At 41.4% G+C, this 27149-nt stretch overlaps 2 protein-coding genes across 7 annotated transcripts in view; both read left to right on the forward strand.

The window, feature by feature from the left end:
* The first annotated feature begins 7138 nt into the window (after positions 1-7138).
* Positions 7139-16053, forward strand: ATP6V1G1 (ATPase H+ transporting V1 subunit G1). The gene is made up of 3 exons (XM_043984316.1): positions 7139-7338; positions 12025-12125; positions 13433-16053. Exons 1-3 carry the CDS (start codon positions 7257-7259, stop codon positions 13604-13606), a joined length of 357 nt encoding a protein of 118 aa, XP_043840251.1. The 5' UTR covers positions 7139-7256; the 3' UTR covers positions 13607-16053.
* A 6342-nt stretch (positions 16054-22395) lies between these two features.
* The window catches only part of TMEM268 (transmembrane protein 268), a 30542-nt gene continuing 25788 nt past the window's right edge, over positions 22396-27149 (forward strand). For 3 of the 6 annotated variants that reach the window (XM_043988215.1, XM_043988212.1, XM_043988216.1), the window contains exon 1: positions 22584-22794. Coding sequence is in view for 1 of the 6 variants with exons in the window: in XM_043988217.1 (XP_043844152.1) it covers positions 22516-22575 (60 nt within the window). In the remaining 5 variants the exon portion in view is untranslated. The other 3 variants (XM_043988217.1, XM_043988213.1, XM_043988214.1) reach the window with 3 other exon arrangements.

The following is a 27149-nucleotide window of genomic DNA, read 5'->3' on the forward strand; positions in this document are numbered from 1 at the left end:
ATAAGGGAAAATAGATGCAGCCTGGTTTAATGGCAGATTGAAGTATAAGTCATTCAGTGACAGGGGCAGAATGAGACTCTTCATCTTCTGACTGGCTGATTTTATGACTTGGGCAAGTCACTTCACTACAGTGTGCTTCAATTTCCCCATTTGCAAAATGGGGATCATAATAGTACCTACCTTCTAAGGTTGTCATGAGGATCAAATGAAATCATAATTGTAAAGTGCTTGGCACAGTGTTTGGCACATAGTAAGCATTATATAAATGTTAGTTGTTCATCATCATCACCGTCACCATCATCTTGCTCATTTGTAAAATGAGATGGTATAATTACATCACCTCCAAAGACCTGTTTAGTTCCCTTGGTCCATTCCCAATAAATCAGGAAGTTTACCATGAATTGTTCAATTCCATTCAAGTTACTAAATACTTATTATATGTCTACTATGTGCAAAGAAAGACAAGAATGAAAAAACTCCCGACCTCAAGGAATTTCCATTCTAACTAGTGTCAAACTCTGAAAATAAATGACCAAAGTCAGAGGATATGCACCAACCGTTACACTCTGAAAATTCCAAAATGCTCATAGAGGTTGTACACCAACTCTTAAACTCTGAAAAATAAAATAAAATAAAACCAAAGAGCTCATAGAGCTTATAGGCAAAAAGTCTCTTTATTAAGTTGGAGGAGTGAAACTAGACACATGTGCTGGGGTCTTCTCTAGGAGGAGACCTGAGGCAGCAAAAGAACCCAGCAGTAAAGTGTACCATATCAGTGAGGGGTAATAGCAACTAGGAGGCAAGTTTGCCTAGTGAAAAAACGTCTATTCATAGCAGGGTGTCATGACTTGAACCATGGTTCTTGAAGGTGCTTGTCTGAGCTTAGGGACCACCTGGGGTTGGCTGGAGTCAATTCCGGGATTTAGCTTCAGCAGAGTTTATCTAGAGGATGAGGGCAAAGTATTGTTGTTATGCCAAGCTCAGGGAACTACTTGCTTGCTGGGCCTTAGCTCTGGAAAACAGGGTGTCTCTTAAAAGTAACAAGAGAGGGGCAGCTAGGTGGCACAGTGGATAGAGTACCGGCCCTGGAGCCAGAAGGACCTGAGTTCAAATCCAGCCTCAGACACTTCACACTTACTAGCTCTGTGACCCTGGGCAAGTCTACTGGCCCTGGATTCAGGAGGACCTGAGTTCAAATCCAACCTCAGATACTTGACACCTACTAGCTGTGTGACCCTGGGCAAGTCACTTAACCCTCATTCCCCCGAGCAAAAAGAAAAAAAAAGTAACAAGAGAAGAGTGGAAAGAGAGGGGGTGGTCTTGGAATAAGGATCCTGACACTAGGGGTCTATCTTGCACACAGATAGGATAGTAAAAATCTTGGAAGGTTTGTTGATGGTCAATTATATATACTGAAGGTAGGAATGTGACACAAAGGGTTATAATTAAGAGTTCCAACTAGGTCTTTTTGGTTCCTTGTTTTTCTCCTTTCATTTACCTGAGAGAAAACCAAAAAGTCTCAGACCCACATAAGCTTTGAGGATTTTTCGGGGTCAGAAATCCCCTTGAAAGAGGGAGAAGGGGGCAGCTAGGTGGCACAGTGGATAAAGCACCGGCTCTGGATTCAGGAGGACCTGAGTTCAAATCCGGCCTCAGACACTTGACACTTAACTAGCTGTGTGACCCTGGGCAAGTCACTCAACCCCAATTGCCTCACCAAAAAACAAAAAAAAACCAAAAACAAGAAAGAGGGAGAAGCAAGAAGGAGAACACTTTGGCTTTATTCACATCTACTATATCTCAATGCAGCAAAAATCCAGTGTGTGTTAGCTTTTATTGGGGAAGGATTCCATAAACGTATTCCCATAAGCACTTATTAAGTGCGAACTCTGTGCCAGACATCATGGCAATATTATCTCATTTGATCCTCAGAACCACTCTGGGAGGTAGATCCTATTATGATCCTTATTTTACAGTTGAGGAAACTGAGGTAAACAGGTTAAGTAAATTGCCCAGAGTCACACAACTTAGTGTCTGAAGTAGGATTTGAACTGAACCCAGGTCTTCCTGACTTCAGGCCCAGCTATCCATCTGCTTCACCAGTGGTGTCAAATTCAAATACAAAGGGATGGAAAGGTATATGAAGGTCATATCATATGAGCATTGGTACTAAGCCTGAAAAAAGAGAGGTCTTAGGATAGATAAATTCACTGTCTTGAAGTATTACTTGAAGGATTAATCTCATTGTGCTTGGCTGCATAGGACAATGTATGGAAGATCCTGAGAAGCAGATTTCACTTGGATGTAAAAAAAAAAGCTTCCTAATGATTAGAATTGTCCACAAGTGGAATGGGCTACTCTGGAAGAAAGGAGGTCTTCATTACTGGAGGGTTTTACAAAAAGGATCACTTGTCAGGAGATTTGTAGAATAAACTCTTGGTCAGGACCCAGTCTCTTTTAGTAACCTTTTCAGTTATATTCAGTTCCACATACATTTGCTGAGCCTTATTTAATGACATATTTAGTAGGAAAATATGGTTTTGGCCTTTGCCACCTCACCTTTATGCCACCATAGGCAACCTCTCCCTCTTCCCTACTTCTAACTTCCTTTCCCTCTTCCTTTACTTTCTTTCTTCCCCATTTGTGTTTTTATAACCTTTAGTCCTTGTTAAGGTAACTCCCAAGGAATGTCAGCATTTAGGTGCTTAAGGTGTGACTCCCTCATGGGGGTACCTGCAATTTTTATAAAGGGATTCTATAAAATGCAATTGCCTTAAATGGATGTCTAACAGCTGACTAAGCAGCAATAAGGATGATTCTTTATGTAGGAGACCTTTCTTGGCGCTCTTTCAGACCATAATAGGCAATCCTGCCTGCCACCACCCATGTCCAGTCCAGTCTTTGTTCACTTGACTGTAGCTCCTCTTAGTTCCTGAGAGAAGTAGGATAATGGTGACTTCTGACTCAGAGAAAACAGAACTAAGATCATTCTACCTTTTTTCCTGTTTGGTTTTTGCCACTTCATGGGGGATTAAGTGGATTAGGAATATTCAGAGTCTGAAATGTAATTCCTCCAGGAGCTTTAAATCTTTCCAAGTCACAATGAACAACAGCAAAGAGTGACAATAACGCAGGTACTTCTCTGGGGGGAAATTCATAAGCTCACAGTGAGACACCACTGTGATAAAAAGGTCAGTGTTGTTCTTAAGCGTGAGCACTTGAGGAAGATCACCAGGAAAGGAGGATAAGTGCCAAGGTATCCGACTTTGGGGATTTGGTGGTCATAGCAACAGTATCTCAAAGGATCCTTCAGTGCTAGGCAAAGATCAGGCCTCCATATGGCTACATGTTATCATGTTTTTCCCCTGACTCTATCTAGAGCATACCCTTCCCTGTCCCAACTTCCACCCCCTTCCTCAGTCAGTGTAACTAAGTGAGAACCTCAAGCTTAGACTAAGCACTGGATTTGGAGTCATAAGGCCTGGGTTCAAATCTCAATGTAAGTCATATAACTTCTCTGGGTCTCAGTTTACTCATCTGTAAAAGAATGGAATTAGATTTTAGATGGTAGCTCAATTCCAATCTTCTAAATCGGGATTTGATTCTATCGGGATGCAATCCTGGTGGTCTCTATTTTTCAAGTTTCTGGGTTTTATGAATGACTACTGAGGAGCTAGTGAGTTATCTAAACAAAGATTCAGAAGCTCTAAGAATCTCAAATGGATTTTATCCTTTCAATGATAAAAGGAGTTATAAGAAATTATGGAATATTATTTAGAAATTGTGGTCACTTGTAACTGTAAATTGTGTTAGATTCTAGGGAGGAGAAGAGGATATTTGAAAATTAATGACGTAGTCCCTGGCTTCAGAGGGGGTATATCTAAGCCTACAAATACCTCAAGGAGCTTACCATTTATTAGTGGGGATAAGATTCATATTTTAAGAAATTCAACAAAAAATTGTACTACTTTTGTATCTTGACCTTTTCTAAATGTTATCTATATGAAATGTGTGTATATAATAGAAAGTACATATGTATAAGAGGGGCTGGGTTTGAATCCTTTCTGTACTATTTGGTTACCTGTGTGACCTTGGGAAAGTCACTGTCCTCAGTTTAGTCTTCTGTAAAATAAGAGAATTTGATTAGAAGACCTTCTAGTTTTATATTTGTGAAATATTTCATAATTCTCTGTAACTTTCATCTGTGGGTATATTTGTTTGTACAGTTCTCAACCCCTGGAAATACTGAGGAAGAAACCACAATAGTGGTATGCGGAGATCTGCTGTATCCCTGAAAAAGGACTGGAAATAGATAAACAGCATCACAACCTCATCTGACTGGGTTCAGGGGAGGACAAGGCAGCATAGGAGTCTGTGGCTGATAAGCATTAACAGTCTAACTTACTTAAGGGATATAATCCCAGTCTACAAATACTTTCATTATAAGCTAAAGGATGTTAGTCATTAAGAGTCCACAGAGCTAATAAGGAAATGATAACTAGTTAGAAAGCTGCAGAAAAGGACTCTAAAAAGTGCCAGGTACCTAACTTTACATAAGAGCTGTGGCCCTGGCAAGTTCAATTCTGTTTAAATCAATAAATATTTAAGTGCAAAATACTGTGTGCTATATGCTGGGGAAGGAGAAAGGGAAAGGAATAAGCAATTACACACCACCAAATACATGCCAGGCACTATGCTTTTTACAAATACTCTCTTGTTTCATTCTTTACAACAACCGTGGGATGTATGTGCTATTTTTTCCCCTTTTTTACAGTTGAGATAACTAAGGCAAAAAGAGGTTAAATGACTTGCTCAGGATCACACAACTACTAGCTGGATTTGAAATTATATCTTTCTGAAGCCCAGAGCTAGTGCACAATCAGCTGCCTCAGACTACAAAGGAGGATTCAAAGATACAAATAAAACAGTCCCTGCCCTCAAGGGGAGTAGTCCCTTCAGGGGAGGCTTTGAAAGACATGTTGGTAGTAGCACTTGAAAATTTGTATTCTCAGTACTTAGCACAGTGCCTGGAACATAGAAAGTGCTCCCACTTGGGGACACAGCCTGTGAATGTGAGCCTACTAGTAGCTCCTAGGGGAAGAAACATTTATGTGGCAGCAAATATATGCTGCCTTTGTGATCCTGGGCAAGTCACTTAATCCTGTTTGCCTCAGTTTCCTCATCTGTAAAATGAGCTGGAGAAGAAAATGGCAAACCACTCAAGTATCTTTGTCAAGAAAACCTTAAATGGGGTCGCAGAGTTGGACACGAGTGAAGAACAACTCAACAGCAATAAATATGTGCTACATACTTGAATTTTTTTTTAAACAAATGTAATCTGATTTAGTTCTCACAACAATCTTGGGAGGTGAGTGCTATTATCCCATTTTACAACTGAGGAAATTGAGGCAAGTAGAAGTTAAATGACACGTCCAAAGTCACACAGCTAAGTATCTGAGGTCATATTTGAACTCAGGTATCCCTGACTCTAGGCCCAGAGCTCTATCTACCGTGCTATCTCTCTGCCTAGAAGTAAATGTAAATATTTGCTCTGATATCAGAGCAAAGGACTTGAGGTCAAGGACTCTTTACCTTTGTATCCCTAGAACCTGCCAAGTGTCTGGCCCACAGTAGGTACATAAATTCTTGTTGACTGATTGACAGTAGAGAGTCTTAATGCCGATCTAAGGAGTTCATATTTCATCTTGAAGGCAACGGGGGAGCCACTTAAAGTTTTTGAACAGGGAAATGACCTAGTCAGGATTGTATTTGAGTAAATGAAATCTTTGGGAATTCATTCATATACTACATGCATTAAAATAGGAACCAGGGTGTTTAGAGAAATCCTTTAGCACTCTGAGTGTTCTTCTGATAATTCTTGGGTATCCTTGAGCAAGTTACTTCTCTAGGTGACTCCACAAGGCAAAAAGCATGGGAACTGAGATGCAACACACTCTACGTGTTAACTCATAACACGAACACAGATAAATAAGTACTAAGTAATTTGGAGGCGTGGGGGGAGCACTAGTAACAAAGGGGTTCAGGAGAGCCATTCTGCAGCAGTGGGAATCTGAGCTGAGCCTTGAAGGGAGCTTGGGAACATAAGGTCTTCCAGCCCTAAATCCATGAATTTATTTATTCCATTCCTCATTTCTAAAAGGTGACTGGCTAATGAAAATTTCTGAGAACAGAGAATGAAACATATAACCCTCCTCAAGGCCCGGGATAGAGTGCTGTGTAGTACGTTATCAGATATGATCACTTCTTATCTACTGGATTTTTTCCTTAATTATCTTCTTTGTTGTAAGTCATCCACCTGTACTGTGATGTACCCTTCCCTTCTTTGAAGAGGTGAAGGATTGTGTGGAATATTACATACGCTGTTAGCCCCTCCCCCTCTTAAAATTCTTTCTTCCAACGTATTATATATACTATCAGATTCTATTGCTTGTGAACTGCTTTTCCCCCTCCATTTATTGTTGTTGGTTTTTTGTTTGTTTGTTTGTTTGTTTTGCGGGGCAATGAGGGTTAAGTGACTTGCCCAGGGTCACACAGCTAGTACGTGTCAACTGAGGGCGGACTTGAACTTAGTTCCTCCAGAATCCAGGGCCGGCACTTTATCCAAAGCGCCACCTAGCTGCCCCTCCCCCTCCCTTTAAAAAATTATTTGTTACAATCCAGAGCTCACTGGATGAGGGAGTAAAGGAAGAAATGATTTGCAAATGAAGATTAGTAATGCAAAAGCAAAAGAAAGTAACAATTTCAAAAACAGAAACGAATGACTGATGTGGAGACAAAAGACATGAATAAAAAACACACACACACATTTTTTAAAAGGACTAGGTTGGACCAGGTAGTCTCCAGGGTCCCTCTCTCAGGACCTGCAAGCCGCGATTCCACCAAGGAACATCTCTAGGTCTCTTAGGTTGTCAAGGGAACTGGGGGGGGGCGGGGCATGTCGGAGAGGAAGAGAAATTATGGCGCATGTCCACAAGAGCCCAAGGTTTGGGGTGGTGGGGAGAAGGAAGTTTTTTTTTTTCCTCCCCGACCCAACAGCCAATCATTTAACCCTAGCTGAGAATGGGCGGAGCATGATCACTGGACGCACGGCGCGTCATCGCCGGCACTCACGTGGCCCGACCGTGGGGCGGGGCAGGGCAGTCAGCTGACCTGCTGTGAAGAAGAAGAAGAAGAAGTGGAAGTAGAAGAAGAAGAGGGTTTGGGAGCTGTTGTGGCCTAGTAGTGTTGGTGTCGCCATGGCCAGCCAGTCGCAGGGTATCCAGCAACTGCTGCAGGCAGAGAAGCGCGCCGCCGAGAAGGTTTCTGAGGCCCGCAAACGTGAGCGGCGGCGGCGGTGGCGGCGGCGGTTCCGGCGCCTGGGGCGAGGGGCATTATGGGGATTGAGGGATTGAGGGGGAAATTGGGCAGGAATTACGTTAGTACCCCGTCGGGGCTGTTTGTGTCTCAGGGTCGGTATTCGGGGAGGGGGCACTGCAGGTGTGGGAATGGGATGGTGAGGTGTGTGTGTGGGGGTGCAGCTTGGCTCAGGGTGCTCGAGATTATGGAGTGATACCTTCTCTTTCCTCCTTCCCCTCCCCTCCACCTTGCCCGATCGTTAACTACCCTTTTGATGGCTTCCTAGGGACAGGATAGGGCGAGACCAGCGATGAAGGGTGTCAGGGTGGAGTGAGAGAAGAGAAACACTATGGTTTAGGGAGGGACCTTCTATACTGGGAAGCTGGGTGCCTTCCCGGAAGTTAAATTCAGCTCCTGTCTACCTCTCTAGGTTCATTTCAGACTACTCTTTTTCAGGCACTGGATGTTTTTTCTCAACCTGAGAAGTCACCTACTTTTACCTTCTATTGGTCCTGCCCTCTTCTGCCTCCTCCCTTCCCCCTCCCCCGGGGGTGGGGTGGGTCTCTGGAATGAAGTCTTTGACCCTTCTTGGGGCCGCCTTATCTCCCACGAATATCACTTTTTTTTTTCTGGGCCATGAGGGTTAAGTGACTTGCCCAGGGTCACACAGCTAGTTAAGTGTCAAGTGTCTGAGGTCGGATTTGAACTCAGGCACTCCTGAATCCAGTGCCGGTGTTTTATCCACTACGCCACCTAGCTGCTCCACTTTTTAAAAAATATGACACTTTCGATTTCTGCTTTGGCCTTATTACCATTCTACCTTATATCCTACTTAAGTGTGCATATACTACTTCTCTTTTTATGGGGTCCTTCAGGGTAAAGACTTTAATCTTCGTATTTCAGAGAGTCTTGAACATAGTGAGCCAGTCACTTAATAAGCATCTACTGTACCATGAGTTCTGAGTGTGCAAAGATAAAAGCAAAATGGAGCTTACATTGTAATAGGAGGGGACAGACATATTTGTATAACTATATACAGAATACATGCAGAGTAAATACAAGGTAGTTCTGAGAGTGCATTAACATCGAGGGACCAGAAAAGGCTTTCTGTAGAAAGTGATACAAGACGGGCAGCTAGGTGGTGAAGTAGATAAGAAGTGGATAAACACCAGCCCTAGATTCAAGAGGACCTGAGTTCAAATTCGACTTCAAGACACTTGACACTAGCTGTGTGACCCACTTAACCCTCATTGGCCCGAGGGAAAAAAAAAAGTGATACTAGAGCTTTTATGATTTAAATCAGGGATTTAAAGACAATTGGGGACTGACTGAATTTCAGGGGTGGGGGGGGCAGCTAATGGAAAGGTGCATAGTTGGGAGATTGCAGCATCCTCCTGCTGACAAGCAAATGGACTCTTTTTTAAAGGTATGGTGTTGGGGGCAGATAGGTGGCGCAGTGGTTAAAGCACCGGCCCTGGATTCAGGAGTACCTGAGTTCAAATCCGGCCTCAGACACTTAACACTAGCTGTGTGACCCTGGGCAAGTCACTTAACCCCCATTGCCTGCAAAAAAAAAATAATAATTTAAAAAAAAGGTATGGTGTTAAATAGTGTTGGACTTGGAGTCAGGAACACCTGGATTACAATCCTTCCAGGAACACTTATTTAGCTATGTGATCATGTTCAAGTTACTTAACCTTTTTCAACCTCTATTTCCTTTTCAGTAAAGTAAGGATTGTAATGTCAGTGGTACCCAGAGTTTTTGAAAGACTCAAAAATAGAGAAAGTGTTTTCCAAACTTTAAAGCTCTATATAATTATCTTTCGTTAGTTTTCGTTAAATAATTCTGGGAGAGGAAGAATCCAGAAATCTGAATTAACTAACATAAATGAAAGTATTATGAAGTCCTTGTGCATTTCTTTAAGCAGAAAAAATTACCCTTGCTTAATGGTAGAATTATGGTTTCTGGTCTCTAACAGCTTGTAGTTCAGAATTGCTGAGGAATATGCAGTGGTGGAATATTGTAAAGGAGGAATAGGTATTAGAGGGCAAATTTGCTTTCCAACTCATTTTTTAACTTTAAATCACTCTCCACATTCAACCCTAGAATGACTGGATGGATCACTTAGCTGTGGGTTGAAAACTAAACACCTGCTGATTGTTGTCCCTTCACTGGTACTTGATTACTGTGGAGTACTGAGATTTCTTTGCATTTTAGCCCCTGAACTTTACTCATTCAGTAAACATGTACTGGGGACCTACAGAGGCTTTCTCTTATACAAAAAAGAATGGCAATTTCTCCTCCCCTAGATTTATGAATTTTTAATGGAAGAGGTAAGAAACTCAAATAACTAATATAAAGTGGAGTGTGATACATTCATTAGTGCATCAGAGAGGTGTTATTGTTCAGTCATGTCCAACTTCATGACCGCATTTGGAGTTTCCTTGGCAAAGATACTGGAGTGGGTTGCCATTTTCTTCTTCAGTTCATTTTACAAATAAGGAAACTGAGGCAAATAGGGTTAAGTGATTTGCCCAGGATCAAACAGCTAGTCAGTATCTGAGGCTAGATTTGAACTCAGGAAGATGAGTCTTCCTGACTCCAGGTCACAAGCTCTATCCATTTTGAGACCTAGCTGCCCATAGGAAAGGTACAGAGGGATAAATTAAAGATTGCTACTCCAGAGCAGGAAGTGAGAGATAGTATTTAAGCTGGTTTGTGGAGGATTTGCATAGTTAAGAAATCAGGACATGAATGAAATGGCACAGGCATGTTTTAGAGACCAGTATATAAAGTCCATTTGGCTCAAATGAAGAGGAGTAGTGGACAGACATAAAGAAAGGTAATTTGGGGCTAGGTTGGGAGGCATTGAATACTAGGTTGAAGGAGTTTGCATTTGATCCCTTCGAGAGTGGAAGCCATTACTCTGGCAGCAGTATTGGAATGGATTGAGGATGAGAAAGCCATTGTAAAATACCTATCTAATTACTTATATGATGGATCATGTGGGCTTGAACTCTGGTGGGAAAGGTGCCTATGGAGAGGAAGGGATGGTGGGAAGAGGCATTGCTGAAGTGGAATGGACAGAACTCAGTGACCAGATGGGTGTGGCATGTTAAGGGAAAAAGGCAATAAAGACTTAATGCTTTGAGCTGGAATGACTAAGAAGAAGACAATGGTGCCAGTAACAGTAATGGGGAAATCATCAGAGGAGGAGGGACAGAGGATTTTTTTTTTTGTTGTTTTGTGATATCTAGAGACCTCAAAGAGGCAAAGATAAGCCACCAGTCCATAGGGACAAAGGACAGAAAAGCTAAGGCAATTGAGGAGGGCCCGCCACCAGGAAACAAGTGAAAACCTGGAGACAAAAGGATTGTGTCAGAGAGAAGCAATGGGGAAAAAAACAGAAGGATGAGCTCAAAACAAGCAGTAATAGTGTGTTACTGTCTGATCCCAGAAATAAGGGAGACAGGTTGGCATAGATTGGAGAAGACGAAAGGACTGCCAAGGGAAAGAACAACTGTAGGCTTCAGAGATAGGAGGAGGTTAATGATGAGTTGAAATTCCAGCCCTAGTTCTTACCTAGAGCTTGACTTCCTGGTTCCCAACTGACAATTTAGTGTCATTAAATGCAACAGTACAAAAACACAGGGTAAGGAAAAACCATGATGTTACCTCGTGGGCCCTCTTACTGCCCTGTGGAAAATGGTTATGGGCCAAGAATTTCTTCCCCCCCCAACCCTCCCTTTCTTTAAACTTCTAGATCCAGCACTACCTTAGGGTTTATTTCAGGCTTGAAAATAAGTACTGTTTCACATAGGCTTTTACATAATAGAAAATTAGACCTAAGAAAATTTTTCTGTTTTCCTTTTCTGTCTAATCATTTGATTTTTCTAGAAGCATTTGGAGATTAACTTGGGGTGTATTCTTGTAGGCAATATTGATATCTTCTTAGCTTATTCTCTACTAGCAGTTGGGAATGATTGAGTATGGTTCTCTACCTATTGAGAAACTGAATAAAATTTGTGCAGATAATCTTGTTAATTACATCATCTTCAGTGTGGTTTGGAAAAGAAATTTGGAAGGCAAGTTATCTGGCTTATGAAATTTGTTCTGATACATTCATCCTTGGTAATAGTAAGAGTGGTTGGATGATAGTGTTGGGAGAAAAGGTGCTGGTGACCTTCCTGAAAGGGTTAGGTTTATAACCTTTTTTTTTTTTTAAAGTGAGGCAATTGGGGTTAAGTGACTTGCCCAGGGTCACACAGCTAGTAAGTGTTAAGTGTCTGAGGCTGGATTTGAACTTGAGTAGTCCTGATTCCAGGGCCAGTGCTCTATCCACTGCGCCACCTAGCTGCCCCGGTATATAACCTTTACTAGGTATGTAGCCTAATACCTGTCCCTATGAAAACAAGGAAGTTAGATATCAGCCAACTTGGATTCTAATTGTATGTTTCCTATCTCCTTGAGAGGCGCTGTAAAATGGTAGATAAGAGACTAGACCTCGACTGAGGAGTTTCTGAGTTCAGATCCTGCCCTAGATATTCTTTTCCTAGCCAAATCACCAAGTACCCTTTTGCTTCCTGTTAAAAATCACCAAAATACTTTTAAAATCGCCTTTCTATCTTGTAATGTCTTTCTGATGCAACTCTCTCCTTTGAAAACAGGAAAGAACCGGAGACTGAAGCAAGCAAAAGAAGAAGCTCAGGCTGAGATTGAGCAGTACCGACTGCAGAGGGAGAAAGAGTTTAAAGCCAAAGAAGCTGCGGTTGGTTCCCATTTGTTGTTGACCTTGCTCCTTTATCCTTCTGTTTGGAGACTATAGTACTGCCCTTCCATTTGGAAGGATGCTTGCTCCCGCCTGGTAGATACACCAGTGAATGTTAGCTGAGCTTAGTCAGCTTCAGAGTCCATTGTGTTAAGCCATAACTATCAGCAAGCTTTGTTTGGGAGGTGAGAATATCACTGAAACTGAACAGGTTAAAAATGAAGATTTACTAAGTATAACCATGAAAATGGCCTTATACCCCTCAAAAACTTAAAAGAATTGTCTTTTAAAAGGGGTGGTTTTAAAATTTTAAAGCATGTTGTTTTTTTTTTGTCATTTCAAACTTGAGAAGATACTATAATATTGGATTCTGGAATGCTTTCCTTAGGAACGTGAAAGGGTGATATCTCTTCTTTAGGACATGTGATATGTTTGTGATCCATCATCAGGCAGCCCCCCCACCCCTCCACTGTGCTTAGTCTTGTGACTAGTACATTTTTATTTATTATTTTTTTTTGGTGAGACAATTGGGGTTAAGTGACTTGCCTAGGGTCACATAGCTAGTAAGTATAAAGTGTCTGAGGCTGGATTTGAACTCAGGTCCTCCTGAATCCAGGGCCAGTGCTCTAACCACTGCGCCACCTAGCTGCCCTGACTAATACGTATTTTAAGACTGCTGGGGTTATTGGTATAGTTGGGAGCTGTTGTAAACTATTAGCCTAATTAGTGTCCCCATACTACACTCATGGATATTTTTATTCTTTCATTTAGCATTGAGTATAGCAAAGCTGTCAGAAGCAAGGTTGTCCTATGTAGAAAACATTTTTGTCCCCCAAAAGTTGGTAATTAAGTTCATATAAAGTTGATGCATAATTGAGAGTTGCTAGGATCATGATTTATATCTGGAACTTTACCAGATTATGTTTTGAAATTGGCACAAGGTGAGAGGCATCTTGTGATTAGATGGAATAAGATGTTTACCTGGAAAGATAGTCACATCTTTTTATTATTTCTTGAGCATTTTCAGGTAAAATAACAAGGCTTAACTGTAGAAACTGAAACCTCTTCCAATATAGGTTTATTATTGCTATGTGTATTCATTTGTGCATTCAGTACATCCCAAGCACCTGTAGCATTTGCTACTAAGATATTAAGCCAGAAGTATTGCTGTTTGTAGAAGGAAAGTGTTTGTTAAAAGTGCTTATTGCTGAATTATATTATTGGTGAAATTGGGTTTCTCTTTAGATTATACTTGTTAGATATATTTCCTATAATGTTGGCATTTGTTTTCTGTCCCTTCCCACCAGGCTCTTGGTAGCCATGGCAGTTGCAGCTCTGAAGTAGAGAAGGAAACCTTGGAGAAGATGTCTGTCCTCCAGATCCACTTCCAGAAGAACAGGGAGGAAGTCCTGGAAAACCTGTTGGCTTTTGTGTGTGACATCCATCCAGAAATTCATGAAAACTACCGCATAAATGGGTAGACTGAAAGAAAGAAGCTTATGTTCGATAGATAGGTTGGCAGCTAAGTTGCCCTACTGTGGAATGGGAAGCTTTAGCCATGCTGCAATTAACATTCTTGTATAAAGATTTTAAATTATTTCTGTATAGAATTTGGTTTGGTACTTCAGTCTTTTGGAGACTAGAGAATCTTAGCTTCATACAGACTGAAAGCTCATCCAAAGAGTTAATATTCTTATCTCTTATTTCATACTAATTCATTTAGTGAGTACAGCTTTTTTGTGCCTTTTAGTTGGTAGTCTGGAGAATGTTACGCTGCTTCCTAGATGGTTTTAGTGTTGAAGAAAATTCTTTTAAGAAAGGAATTAATTGTATACAGTTCTATGTAGCATTCTCAAGGGCTTCTTTATTGTAAACATCAATTAAGCATTGGGAAGTAATGGACATCCCTAACTAGATGGGTTTTAGCATAATAATGTTGCTGGTACAGCCACTTAGGATCCTTTGAGTTACCTTTGATGGAGCCAACTGAACTCTGGTGCTTATGAATACCTTGTTAAATTTAGTAACAGATGGTTATTTCAAAGTAAAGACTATTTAACATAAGTGCTCCTTAGCTTGCATCTTTTCCTTTGGCTCACACTTTTTTAAACAAATAGTCCACAAAAGCCAGTTGCTCTATAACACATTGCTTGGGAAATTAATAGTCCTCAAAACCTTCACAAAATGTGCGTTGTGGGCACTGTTGGCCAGGGGAGGAAGAGTAATTTGTTCTAACGTTAAGTAGCACATGTTAATCTATTGGTCTTTTCTCAGGTGTCCCCCATGATACTGACTTGATGTCTTATTAATTTGCAAAGTGGTTTCTAGTGTTCAAGATGTTTAAAGCCTATAGCAGCCTCATGCCATCTACAGGCATATAAGTGAATTATGTGTAGACCACTGAAGTCCATCAAATATTGACCTTCTGCACTGTGCTCAGCATTGTGTTGGGTGTGGTGAGGTAGCCACTGAGCTTATAGGTACAAAAGGAGAAGATACCAGTTAATTCTTAAGGATCTCGTAGTCTATTCTTTTGCTATTGCTAAGCTTTTTCATTGAAGGATAATGCACTGGAATACATTGGGATTTCTTAAGAAAAACTGAGCCATTCTTCTGCCAGGGGAAGGTTATTACATTAGTAGCATCTTCACAAATCTCAGGGGTTTTAGAAGCATCACTGGTGCAAGTAAACTTGGGACCTAAGTTTATAAGACATGATAACTTTAGATCTGCCCATAGCATTTATTTTCCAGTTCCCCTGGAGAGAACTCAATTAGGTAACCCTTTCCAGCTTTGTGATTCTCTAGAAAGGGTCACACTGTCTTAAATGAGTGTTGTATAGATAGATAGACCCCTGAATCATTTGAAAGTAGTTGTACTGTAGTTTGGCCAATAGTTTAGTGATAGGGGCTGGACCTCTCATTCTTATTAATATTGGGAATCCCTGGTGAAGAAACTCCTAGAAATGCAGTGACCCTTCTCAGATTTCCACCTTTTGCCATTTAATAACTTTTACTTCTCATTCTCCTTAAAGACCACTTTTTTAAAAGATACCCCTTCCCCAAAAAAAAGAAATCTAAAGGAAAGGCATCATATTCAGTCTCTTTGAGATCTGCTGACTGCCATGATTCGGTACCTCTTTATGTGGTTGCTTTGTTCTTTAGCAGACTACATTTAACCTGCCTTCCCACAGGATGAATTCAAAGAAATGTTGACGCAAAATTCAGAATGAACACTCATTTACTATCACCTCTTCCAAACCTTGGCCACCCTAATTCATTTATATCTCCCTTTTCATGTGTTAGATACCTCAAAGAAAATTGAAAAAACCCTTGATCCTAAGCCCACATATTCATTTGACCATCTTGGGAGCCGTTCAAGATGGTGTGGATCTAAATCTTCAGGTGGCATGGTTACCTATCTCTCCCAATGACATAAGCTCCGGTACAGCTATACAGTCTGGAAACTGCCCTTTTCCACCTAGGACAGGAAAGCTTGTCTGTTATCAACTCTTTATTCAACTATGGCTGGGTAGAGGGACTACACTGGACTTAATGCTTTACTTCTCTGCTGTCATTCCAACCCTGCTGCTTATTGGGTGGATGTTATGACACACCTTTCTGTATTGATTAATCTGCATTTTTTGTATCGGTAGTGATTGACTTTGATATGGATGAGTTGACTTTAATGTGTTCACATTTATATGGCACTTGCTTTGAAATCTTTTGTAGGTAATGCAATTATTAGTATTTTCAGTTGAGGGAACCAAGGCTTAGAGAAGGTAATTGGTGGGAAATCAATCCTGTGCAACAATCTAATTTTAATAGTGGTTACCATACTTTTAGCTAACTATTCTTTTTGTACCCAGTGCCTGACATCTGTGCAAAAATAGTAAAAGTAAATGACTAATAAATGCTTTTTAAACCTATGCCTAATTTTTGGGGGGTTTTTTGGAGGGAGGGAGGTGTTTATCATAATAATAGGGAAAATGTTTTCTTTATATGTAGGTTTCTATGTCAAGTAAAGGGAAAATCCACCTCAAGGTATTTCTTATATTGTGTTCCATTGACAACATCCTCAGTTTACCTTTATCCAAGTAGAAGCTTTGTTCTCTTTAGTTCAGGCAGGATGCCAAGGATAGGCAGAGAGCTAGTTATATGAACTTGGGCAAGACATTTCATCTGTGGGATAGTTTTCTCATAAAAAAGAGGGTTGAGCTGGATGATCCTTAAGGACCCTCCCATTTCAGACACTTTAGTGTTCTTGAGTAGCTCTGAAGGAAAGAACCAGAGGAGCTTAAATCTCAGAATGAATGCATGGGAAGTAAAATCAGAACCTAGTGGGAACTCAGATAGGATTCTAGAGCTGAAGGGACATTTAAAGATCAGTCTGTGGGGTTAATACCAGGCTGATTAGTCAAGGAACAGGGGTTGAGGAAGAGTACTGCAAAGCAAGTGCAATGCTAAGCAAAAACTTTTCACTGAATTTGGTGGGGAGGTAAAGTACTTGGGTAAAAGCTAGGAGAGTGCTCTGGGAGGGGCTGTTTAGTGTGTGAAAATGAATTGGAAAGTTAAAATTATTAAGCTGTTTGTTGCCTCAGGCATTTTAAACCAGGTCATAAGATTTTTGTGCCTTCAATTTTTTGCCATTTTTGTGTAGCCCAGTGTTAAAATTTTTTTGAATGACGTGTGTGTGTGTGTGTGTGTGTGTGTGTGTGTGTTAGTGAGGCAATTGGGGTTAAGTGACTTGCCCAGGGTCACACAGCTAGTAAGTGTTAAGTGTCTGAGGCTGGATTTGAACTCAGGTACTCCTGACTCCAGGGCTGATGCTCTATCCACTGTGCCACCTAGCTGCCCCTTGAAGGACTGTTTTTAAAAAATAGATTTAAAAATCTATTTAAAAATAGATTTTGGCCTCTCCTGATTATGGAAATTTTTTAAATCCTTCAATATATATATATATATAAGTAATTGGCAAAAAAAAAATCCTACATTAGCCTTTTCTAAAAGTGTAAGTCTCAAGTTCATTTCCTTGTCAGGAGGTAAATTCATTTATTTAGTGAGTTGTGGGCAAAATAAAATTATTTGGTGGTAGACTACCAGACTTACTCAGACTTAGGTTATGTAGCAGGTAGGGTAGCATACGTTGTAATTTGGCCTTTCCAGATGGGTAGAATTTGCCAGATCTTACCCTCCACAGATGAAGCCCTTTAAGAACCCATGGTTACTTCTGTGCCAGGAAGAATGAAAAATTAAAGTAGTTCTTGAGCAGAAATGTAGGATTAAAAGAGGCATGAAAGACAGATTGGGAATGAGGATAGAGTAGAAGTGGGAAGAAGTACAGTATTAGTGTTACAGCTTTGGGACTAGAAGATGTGAAAGATGATTTTGGTGGAATTAACAGGTAATTAATTGGAGATGAGAGATGAGGGAGAGGGAATTAAACTCCCAGGTTACAAATATAAGAGACTGGATAAATAGGGGTGCTATTGACAGGGGTTGAGAGGGTGGAATGGGGGTGGGGTGGGGAGGATGTTTTTGGGGAAAGCCCAGCTTTGAGAATTTTTAAATCGAGGTACTAGTGGGGCATACTGGTGGTAATGTAGGTAATTGCAAGACTTCATACAAATATACACATACACATATACACACTATATAGCCTTTTTAGGTTTTTCAAAGGCACTGAAATTGAGTTCATTCAATTGGAAGGAAAAACCTCTACCCTATACACACATACACACACACACACACACACACATATATAAACATTTAAAAATTATTTTCTCTCCCCTTTTTTCTTACCTGCTCCCCCAACAATGATTAGGGGAAAAACCCTATAACACATGATTAGTCAAAACCATGTCCAAAAAATGTATATCACTCTAATTGTATGTCTCAAGTACACCTCATGAAGTGGGTAGCATATTTCATCATGAATCCTTTGGTATACACTTAAAGTATCTTACTCTTTTTTTGCATACTACCTCTCAAATCCAAATTGTACACCATAGGAATTCTGTCTCAAATTTATTTATTCTAATTTGAAGTTGGAGAGTCTGGATTTAGGCTTCTGCTCCTTGCTATCTTGCATAAAGCATTTAACCTCCCATGGGAATATTCCTACCTGCCCTGTTTGCCTCACCAGACTGTGGTGACAATGAAGATAGTATTTATATCTAGAATTTCTATAGTATTATAAGGTTTGCAAAGCATTTTACTGGTATTATCTCATCAAATACCTATGCAGCTTGGTGCAGTGGAAAGAGCTTGGGAATTTGGAGGAACTAAACCTCAAGTCCATCCCCTGGCTCTGTTAGTACTTGTGAGACTGTGGACATGTCATTTCATTTTTCTCAGGGTTGATGGCCTGATCTTAGGATATAATTATTGTTGCTCAAAGTAAAAAAAAAACAAAAAACTCATAACAGTTGCTTCTATAAACCTGGAAACCTGACTCCTATCATGAAATTAAAAGATTTTATCAAGTATATGTCACCGTACACTGAAGGCAAAAGGGCACTTGGGAAATAAAATAGCAGCTTGGGCTCTCAAGTAGCTTATAGACAGCAGATAAAACATGTATAAATGATATTCAAGATAGAATGCGATAAGTGCCTCGAAGTTCAACAGAGTAGTTGGAAAGGGGGAAGGAACAAATACTAATAGGGGATATCAGGAAAGATTGAGGATGCCCAGGGAAAAGGGAAGCAAGGTTTTCAGCAGCTGGAGAAAGCTGCTGGACTGCTGTTTTATCCACTGTGCCACCTAGCTGTCCATTGGACTGAAAGCAGTCCATTCTAGCCACAGGATGGGGCCCACACACAAATAGAAAACTGATGATATCCTGCAGTCTTTCATAGGGGCTCTTTGAAGGAGGAAAGTAAGGACCTCACTGTCTTCACACATCAATGTTTCATAGCTTCTTCCCATGTTCTTCAAATAATTTTCCCCTGACCCACTGCATCTAGATATATTGGCAATCTCTATGCTCCAGGTGCTAGACAAAAACCAGAAAACAAAATTTGGGTTGAACGAATAGCTTTTTCAAAGGCACTGAAATTATTTGAGTTCATAAAACTGGAAGGAAAAATCTCTACCCTTGAAAAGGCCAGTTTCTAAAGGAAAAAACATTTTCAAAGTCTCCTTATACAGCATGCTCCCAAAGTTTTAGTGAAATTTTAAGCTTTAGGATCTTCAAAAGTACACATGCTACAAACTTACACTAGGCATCATTTCAAAGCTTAATTATTTAATTTTATTTTCCACTTATCTGGTTCTCTGAATTTTGAGTAATAGATACTTAATTTTAACTTTAACAAGATGGGGGGGCAACTTGCCATTATGCATTGAGTATGTAATAGTTTCATGAATATTGCTTGACCACCTTGATCACCTACTCTATTGGACTTTTTCTTGTGAGGTCTTGTCAAAACTGTTATACATGCTTCAAAACCCTCATAATCTGTCTTTGGATGGGGCTGGAATTGCAACTTTGAACCTTTCAGTGACTGAGCAGCAGTTAATGAAAACTTTGATAAAATTTGCAAAAAATCATAAATAGGGGACAGCTAGGTGGCACAGTGGATAAAGCAGCAGCCTTGTAGTCAGGAGGCCCTGAGTTAAAATCCAGCCTCAAATACCTGACACTTACTTAACTAGCTTTGTGACCCAGGGTAAGTCACTTAACCCTCATTGCCCCCCCAATCATAAATAATTAATCATTCAAATGAGTTTGTAAGTTTTTAGCATTTATACTTCTAAATTTATTAAAAGCTGAAAACTACACTGACTTTTGTATTAGCCATTAGTCATACAAGACCTTGTATTAGTCATCATTAAATATGATTATATTGGAAACAGTCCATTTTATCTGATAGAAGCACTGTTTGATATGTTTTGTATGCTATATTTTAAACCCTTCAACTTAATAGAAATTGCCATATTCAAGGATACTTTTTTCCTTTTCCTGTGAGCTAAGCTCACCTATCTTCAGTATCTTTGAAATTCTGGATGGCAGCTGGTTAAGGGGATTTAGCAAAGCCTTTGTTGAATAATTTGGTCAGTGGTTGTGTGGGTGGGAGACCTGTAAGACACTGGCTTGTTTACTGCAATTGGCAGCTACTGTAGCTTGAAAAAATTGTCAACAACCATGCCTCCAGTTATGGGTTGTCAGAAGTCAGAACCAGGGCTCTCTCTATTTTGTTTTTGTTTTGGGGGGTGGGGGAATGATTGTGGGGACAAGTTAACCTAAGGAAGGGCAGTATGAGTTGACCATGATTTTATGGCATACGGCATCCTTTGGAAGGGTACCTCATTGTTTATTATTAATTTCTGGGGTTGTTAAGGTAGAAAGATAGAAAATATAAAAGCTTAGTTAAAAGATCATGTAACTACACAGTATTAGAATCAACTATGGAAAATTCAACTTTTTTTTTAAATGCGTGTGAAATAGATAGCCCTGGAATCTTAATCGATTTTTTTCATTCTACCAAAGATAAGAGAATCCACTCCTAATCATTTATCAGATTGCATCTGCTACTGTCCTCAGGAGCCTGACAATTTGAGAATAAAGTTCATGTAGGCCTTGGGTCTATCCATTAATGTTTTTGCTCAGTCATGTCCAACTCTGTGACCCCATGGACCATGGCACACCAGGCTCTTCTGTGCTCCACTATCTCCCTAAGGTGGGCCAAGCTCACTAACGTTCATTGGACCTATCTGCTGGAGTCATTATCTAGTTTGCTGGGTGGTAGTGACTGCTTATACTCTGAAACTGGACTTTGGATCTCTCAGCAGAATAGCCACTTAACAGAAGCCTGTGCAATAGGAAAATCCCTTGGACTGACTGGATTTTGGACCAGCCTAGAATGAGAAAATTTCTAAGCTGGAAGGGATCTTTATCGAGTCCAACCTTCTCATTTTACAGATGAGGGAACTAATCAATCAGCAGATTTAGTCTCCCAGATCACACAGATATCACATGCCAACACTTCTCTGCTTCTCCATGTCCTCCTTCATCCCTTCTTCATTCAATGGAAAGTAGCAAACTTTCTCAAGAGGTGCATATTGAGTGTCTATTTCTTAGTCTGCCCTGGTCCTCAAAGATCTTATACTCTGAATTGGGAGAATGGTGGTTTATTATAATAAACTCAGTATTGGTACAGAGTATGTATGCCTGGAGTCAGGAATACTCATCTTCATGAGGTCAAATCCAGCCTCAGATACTTACTAGCTGTGTGATCCTGGGCAAGTCACTTAACCCTATTTGCCTCAGTTTCCTCATCTGTAAAATGAGATGGAGAAGGAAATGGTAAACCAACTCCAGTTTCTCTGCAAAAAAACAAAAACAAAAACCAAAAAACCCAAACGGGGTCACAAAGAGGCAGACACGACTGAAAAAGAATACAAAAACAGCCCTTATATAGCCTTTTAAATCTTGCAAAGGGATTTACTTATGTTAATCTTATTCCATTTTCAAAATGACTCTGTGAGGTAGGCACTATCATCTTTTCCATTTTACTGACCTGGAAGGTGAACCTGAGAGGGGTCAAGGGACATGTCCAGAGTCACAGTAGGTATCTGAGGCCGGATTTAAACTCATCTTGAGTCCAGAACTCCATCCCACTGTGCCCCTGGCTTCCTAAGGTAAGTGGGCACTACCTCCCCAAACTACCTAGAATTCATTTTGTAAACACTGTTTGAGCTCCTATTCAATGTATACATTGTTTATTCTGTATACTCAAACATTCTGCTGCCTACTCTATTAGAATTTAGGTTACTGTTTTCCTTTTGTTTGTTGGCTGCTAGTGCCTTCACCCCGGTGGATTGAAAACTGGACCTGGAGTCAGGGAGAACTGAGTTCAGATTTGGCCCCAACAGTTTACTACCTTGGGTGACCCTGAGCAAGTCATCTAACCACAATTTCCTCCTCTGTAAAATGGAGACAACGATAGCGCTTACCTCCTAGGGTTGTCGTGAAGATCAAATGGGATATTTGTAAAGTCTTTGCAAGTCTTAAGGCATCCTATAAATTGTAGCTATTATTTTTATTTGTCTCTGTATCTCCAGTGTTTTAGCACGGCTGGCTTAGTACCTAGTTAAGCGCTTCATTAAATACTTAATTGACTAGGTAAATCACTAGCCTTCTTGGTGCCTCAGTTTCCATCTCCGTGAAATAAATGGGTAAATGGGGTTTCATTCCATGACCTCGAAGGACCCTTCCAGTTTGAAGTCCCAAGATTTCTTGTCTCCTACCTTACTGTTTTGCATTGTGGCCCCGTCGGGGGCGGGACCCGCGGCGCGAATCCCCGTGAGGTTGCACAAGTGTATGCCTGTGTTGCAACAAAATGACCCGGCCGTGAATCCGGCCTCTGGAATCGAAAGAGCAAGAGATGGTGCTGGCAATACTTTGGGGAGCACGCAGTTCAGTCACATGCCCCGTGACTCGCAAGGTAACAGTAACTAGAGACCAGCGCTGGGCTGATAGGAAGTCAGCTTTTCCTGCTCTGCTGGCGAGGTAGGGCGGCCGCGCACGGGTTTGTACCTTCCGCAGGACCGGCCCTCGGCTTCCCTGCGTGGCCTGCCGCCCTCCTCCTCCTCCTCCTCCTCCCGCCCCCAAGGAAGCCTTCTGCCCTGCGGCGCCAAGGGTTATTGCTGCGGCGGATTCTAGGGTGAGTGTTTGCTCGCGCTCCTGGAGCGCCGGGACAGCTCCCGGCACTGGGGCCCAGAGCGGAGCAGAGCCTCCCCGAGTCCCTTACTCCGCACCCCTGCAAAGCCTCGAAACACCTTCCCCATCCCGGGGGCAGGGTCCGAGGCGCCGTGCCCTGGTGCCACGAGGAAATGGGAGTTTGGATGCTCTTGCCAGGCTGGAGACTGCATTCCGAAGGGGGTTGCTGAAGCCTAGGATCTCCAGTGCACATCTGTTTGGGAGGAGAGAAGGCAGCAGATATAGGAAGTTTGGGGAGCGAGATCCTGTTTTGGCCTATCTTGGGATAACAGCCGAAGGCAGTCAGGTGACAACTCCCCTCCTCCCAAGGGGCCGAGATCCAGCTACGCTGAGACTTAAGTAAACCTACCAGCCACTGTTTCTGTAGGTCTCCCAGGGTCAGCTGAGCTTTGAGATAAAGCATAACGTCACAGAATCTGGGCTAAGATGTTTGTTCTGCTTAGCCGTTCCTTGGAAGGGAGAATGAAGAAGAAGTTGAGTCTCAGAAAGAGGGAGCAAATCCCCCAGTGGCACGAACAGTAGTCAGGATTCAAAACCAGTCCTGATTAAATACATTGCACAAGCTTCCTTCCCCATTCATAACCTCCTGTTTTAGTTGGGTTGCGGTGTGATATAATGGGCACACATACAATCTGTGTCTGGCTCTGCTACTGTCTAACTTTGGATAAGGTATTCCTCCCTCCTGGGAGCCTCAGTTTCCTTCTCTTTAAAATGAAAGGGTTGGGACTAAATGATCTCTAAGCCTCTTTCCAGTTCGGTGAGAATATAAAATCCGCCTTTTATGATCTGACTTTGCGGTACAAGGTTTGACTCTTACAACTTCCTGCTGCAGTAGTTGGTAACCCAGGGGAATTCAGCTGCCGTCTCAGTGGAAGGAGACTGAGTGTAAATATGTATAGTTCTTGGTGCGGTTTCTTGGAGCAGTAGTGGTGTCATTTGAAAGAATAATTTCCATACTCTTCTGCAACCCAGATCCTGAACATTTCTTTTTTCTCCTTTTGACTGGAGAAGGGTAAGAAATGGTCCCAAAGGAGCTATACACAGGAAAGGTAAATTACATTGGAAAGTAAAGGCACTCATTCTAACAGGTCCAGGAACACAATGGATTTTAAAGGCCTAGGCAATGGACAGAGACTATTATTTAATAAATAGTTAAGGAATCTCTTTAAATCACTATTATCATTTTTGTTCTCGCTGTTGTTCTTTCTGGGTTCCCCTAGGTGGGGAGGACAGAGACCCTGCCTTATGCCTTGTCCAGTTCTGAGACCTCCCAGCACTTCTAATTGTGCAAAGCATATGTAGGAAGCATGCACTGAAGTCACACCCCTCTCTGGGCCTCACTGTTCTTATCTGAGAAATAAGGATTTAGAGCTGAATGGGATCTTTGAAATCATCCAACATAACCCTCTTATTTTTATAGATGGGGAAACTGAGGCCAGAGAGGTGACATTTTTGCCAATGATAAAGCAGGTATCAAGTAGGTGAGCTCGGATTCCAAGACAGAGGAATTAGTTTCTCTGACCTTAATTTTAGTGCTTAAGTGAGGCAGTTGGTTTAGAGGGTCTCTGTGTTTCCTTCCCTCCTTCCATGTTTCTGACAACAGTTCTATAGCAGGACATTGTTTGGGTTTTTTTTTTAATTTAATTTTATTTTTTTACGGGCAATGGGGTTAAGTGACTTGCCCAGGGTCACACAGCTAGTAAGTGTTAAGTGTCTGAGGCCGTATTTGAACTCAGGAACTTCTGAATCCAGGGCCGGTGCTTTATCCACTGCGCCACCTAGCTGCCCCAATAGCAGGACATTGTTGGCTCTGTTCTTCTTTTACATATTTCATCTCTGTTACCTAGGCCTTTGGTTTTTTAACACTCCTCCTGGGACAGTCGGTAAGATGAGTGAGGTGAAGAGGGAAGCTTAGCCCAGCTTGACTTTTTACTGACATCTGATCCTTTCTAGTAGGGTGGCTCACACGTACTTCATAAACGTATTCATTTATGTTTTTGTTTTTCAGTCCTATCCTACTCTTTCTCCACCCCATTTAGGGTTTTCTTGGCAAGGATACTGAAGTGGTTTGTCATTTCCTTCTCCAGCTCATTTTACAGATGAGGAAACCGAGGCAAACAGGGTGAAGCATCTTGCCCAGAGTCACACAGGTAGCAAGTGTCTGAGACTGGATTTGAACTCATGAAGATGTCTTCCTGACTCCAGGCCTGGACGATCTACTGTACTACCTAACAGCTCATTCATTTGGTAGAGGCTTATTAAACATATAATTCTGTGCAGAGCCTGGTGCTAGGTGGGTGGGGGTAAGAGAAGGAGATGCAAAGTTTGGATAAGACAGCCTCTGCCTTCCTGGAGTTTCTGGTTTGGTAGCAGGATAGAACACAAGCACACAGATAACTGTAATGCCTCACATAGTTTGATGATGATAACTCATTTCCATTGTTTATCAAATTGATGAACTACTTGCTTCCTAACACCTCTGTAAGGTAGAGAGCTGTACCTGCTTTACATAGGAGGAAACTAAGACTCAGGGAGAAAAAATATGACTTACTCAGGGCTACACAGTTAGCCTGGGAGATGGGATTCAAACCCAGGGCTCTCTTCTTTCCAGTATACCACACTCAGAGTGCATTAGAGAGGTACAGAATGGAACTGAGAGATCCAAGTAGGAATGGCATTACCAATGTTTTTCCTTGAATCCAAGGGTAAAAAAGGTCCCGGGTTTCAATCCCAGCTCTCTTACTGCCCTGCTGTTCTAGAACAGAGAGAACCAAGAGAGCATGGTGCAGTGGTAGATTTAGAGTGGAGGAAGCTCATTTTAAATCCTAGGTTCGCCATTTACTCTGTGACCATGGGCAAAATGCCTAACCTTTCAGGGCCTCCTGGAGTACATCCCTAAAGATCCTTTTACCTTTTAATCATTTGATCAAGATAGACAAGTATGGTGACATGTTATGGTGTCACAGGACACTTGCTAGCCAGGTTTCTAGATGTAATTTCGGATCAATTAGGTGGTAATGTGGATAGATTTCTGGGCCTGCACTTAGGAAGACCTACATTCAAATCTGGCTTCAGGCACTTAATAGCTGTGTGACCCGCGCAAGTTACTTAACCTCTTTTTGTTTCAGTTTCCTTAACTATAAAATGGGCACCATAGCAGCACCTAACTCTCAGGGTTGTTGTGTGGATAAAATGAGATAATATTTGGTAAGTGTTTAATAACGTGCTTGGTACAGAGTAGATGCCATATAAACGTTACCTACTCCTGCCAATATCCTTGTATGAATGCATCGGATGAAGCAGGACATTATAGCGTACTGAGTCAGGAAGTATGTTTTCTTTCTTTTTTTTTTTTTAAGTGAGGCAATTGGGATTAAGTGACTTGCCCAGGGTCACACAGCTAGTAAGTGTTATGTGTCTGAGGCTGGATTTGAACTCAGGTACTCCTGACTCTAGTCCCAGTGTCCTTGTACCAGTCATTTCCCTTCCTCTGGGCATCGGTTTGGTTAATTGGCCAGCACTTATTAAATGCCCATCATATGTCTTGGAGTAAGAGATGGAAATATGAAGAATGAAGCAGTTTTTGCTCCTGAGGACCTTACACTCTATCAAGGGAAATGACATGCATATACATGTAAACATATGGATATGTATATGCATACATCCATCTATTACTACATAAGCATATGCAGAATGTATTTGGTCATTGGGTAGGGGGAGGGGAACATTAGCATTTGGAATCAGGAAAAGGTTCCTGTTGAAGCTTGAGCTTAGTCTTGGGGGAATGAAGGGATTCTGTGAGGTAGAGGTAAGGAGGGAGAGCATGAAGGATGGCCAGTTCAGTCATAGAGATGGGGTTGGAGCGCATTGTGTGAAGAACAGAAGGAAGGCCAGTTTGGTTGGACCATACATTGGGGAAGGACAGTAATCTATAATAGGGTTGGAAAGGTAGATTGGAACCCCACTTTAAAGGGCTGTAGAAACCAACCAGAAGTTTATATTTTATCCCGGAGATAATAGGGAGCCATTGGGGTTTACAGAGTAGAGGAGTGACATGATTAGTTAGACTCGTGCTTTAGAAAGATCACTTTGGCAACTGTGTGAAGGATGGATTGCAGGGACCTGAGGCAAAGAGACCAGATAGGAGACCCTGTCTAATTCAGGTGAGAAGAGATGACACCCTGAATAGAGAAACTGGCTATAATAGTAGGAAGGGGACAGATGCCAACGATGCAAGCTTTGGCCACTGATTGACTAGGTGGGATGAAGGAAAGTGAGTTCAGGATAACATGGAGATTT

Source organism: Dromiciops gliroides, chromosome 2, assembly GCF_019393635.1.
Source record: "Dromiciops gliroides isolate mDroGli1 chromosome 2, mDroGli1.pri, whole genome shotgun sequence".
NCBI lineage: Eukaryota > Metazoa > Chordata > Mammalia > Microbiotheria > Microbiotheriidae > Dromiciops > Dromiciops gliroides.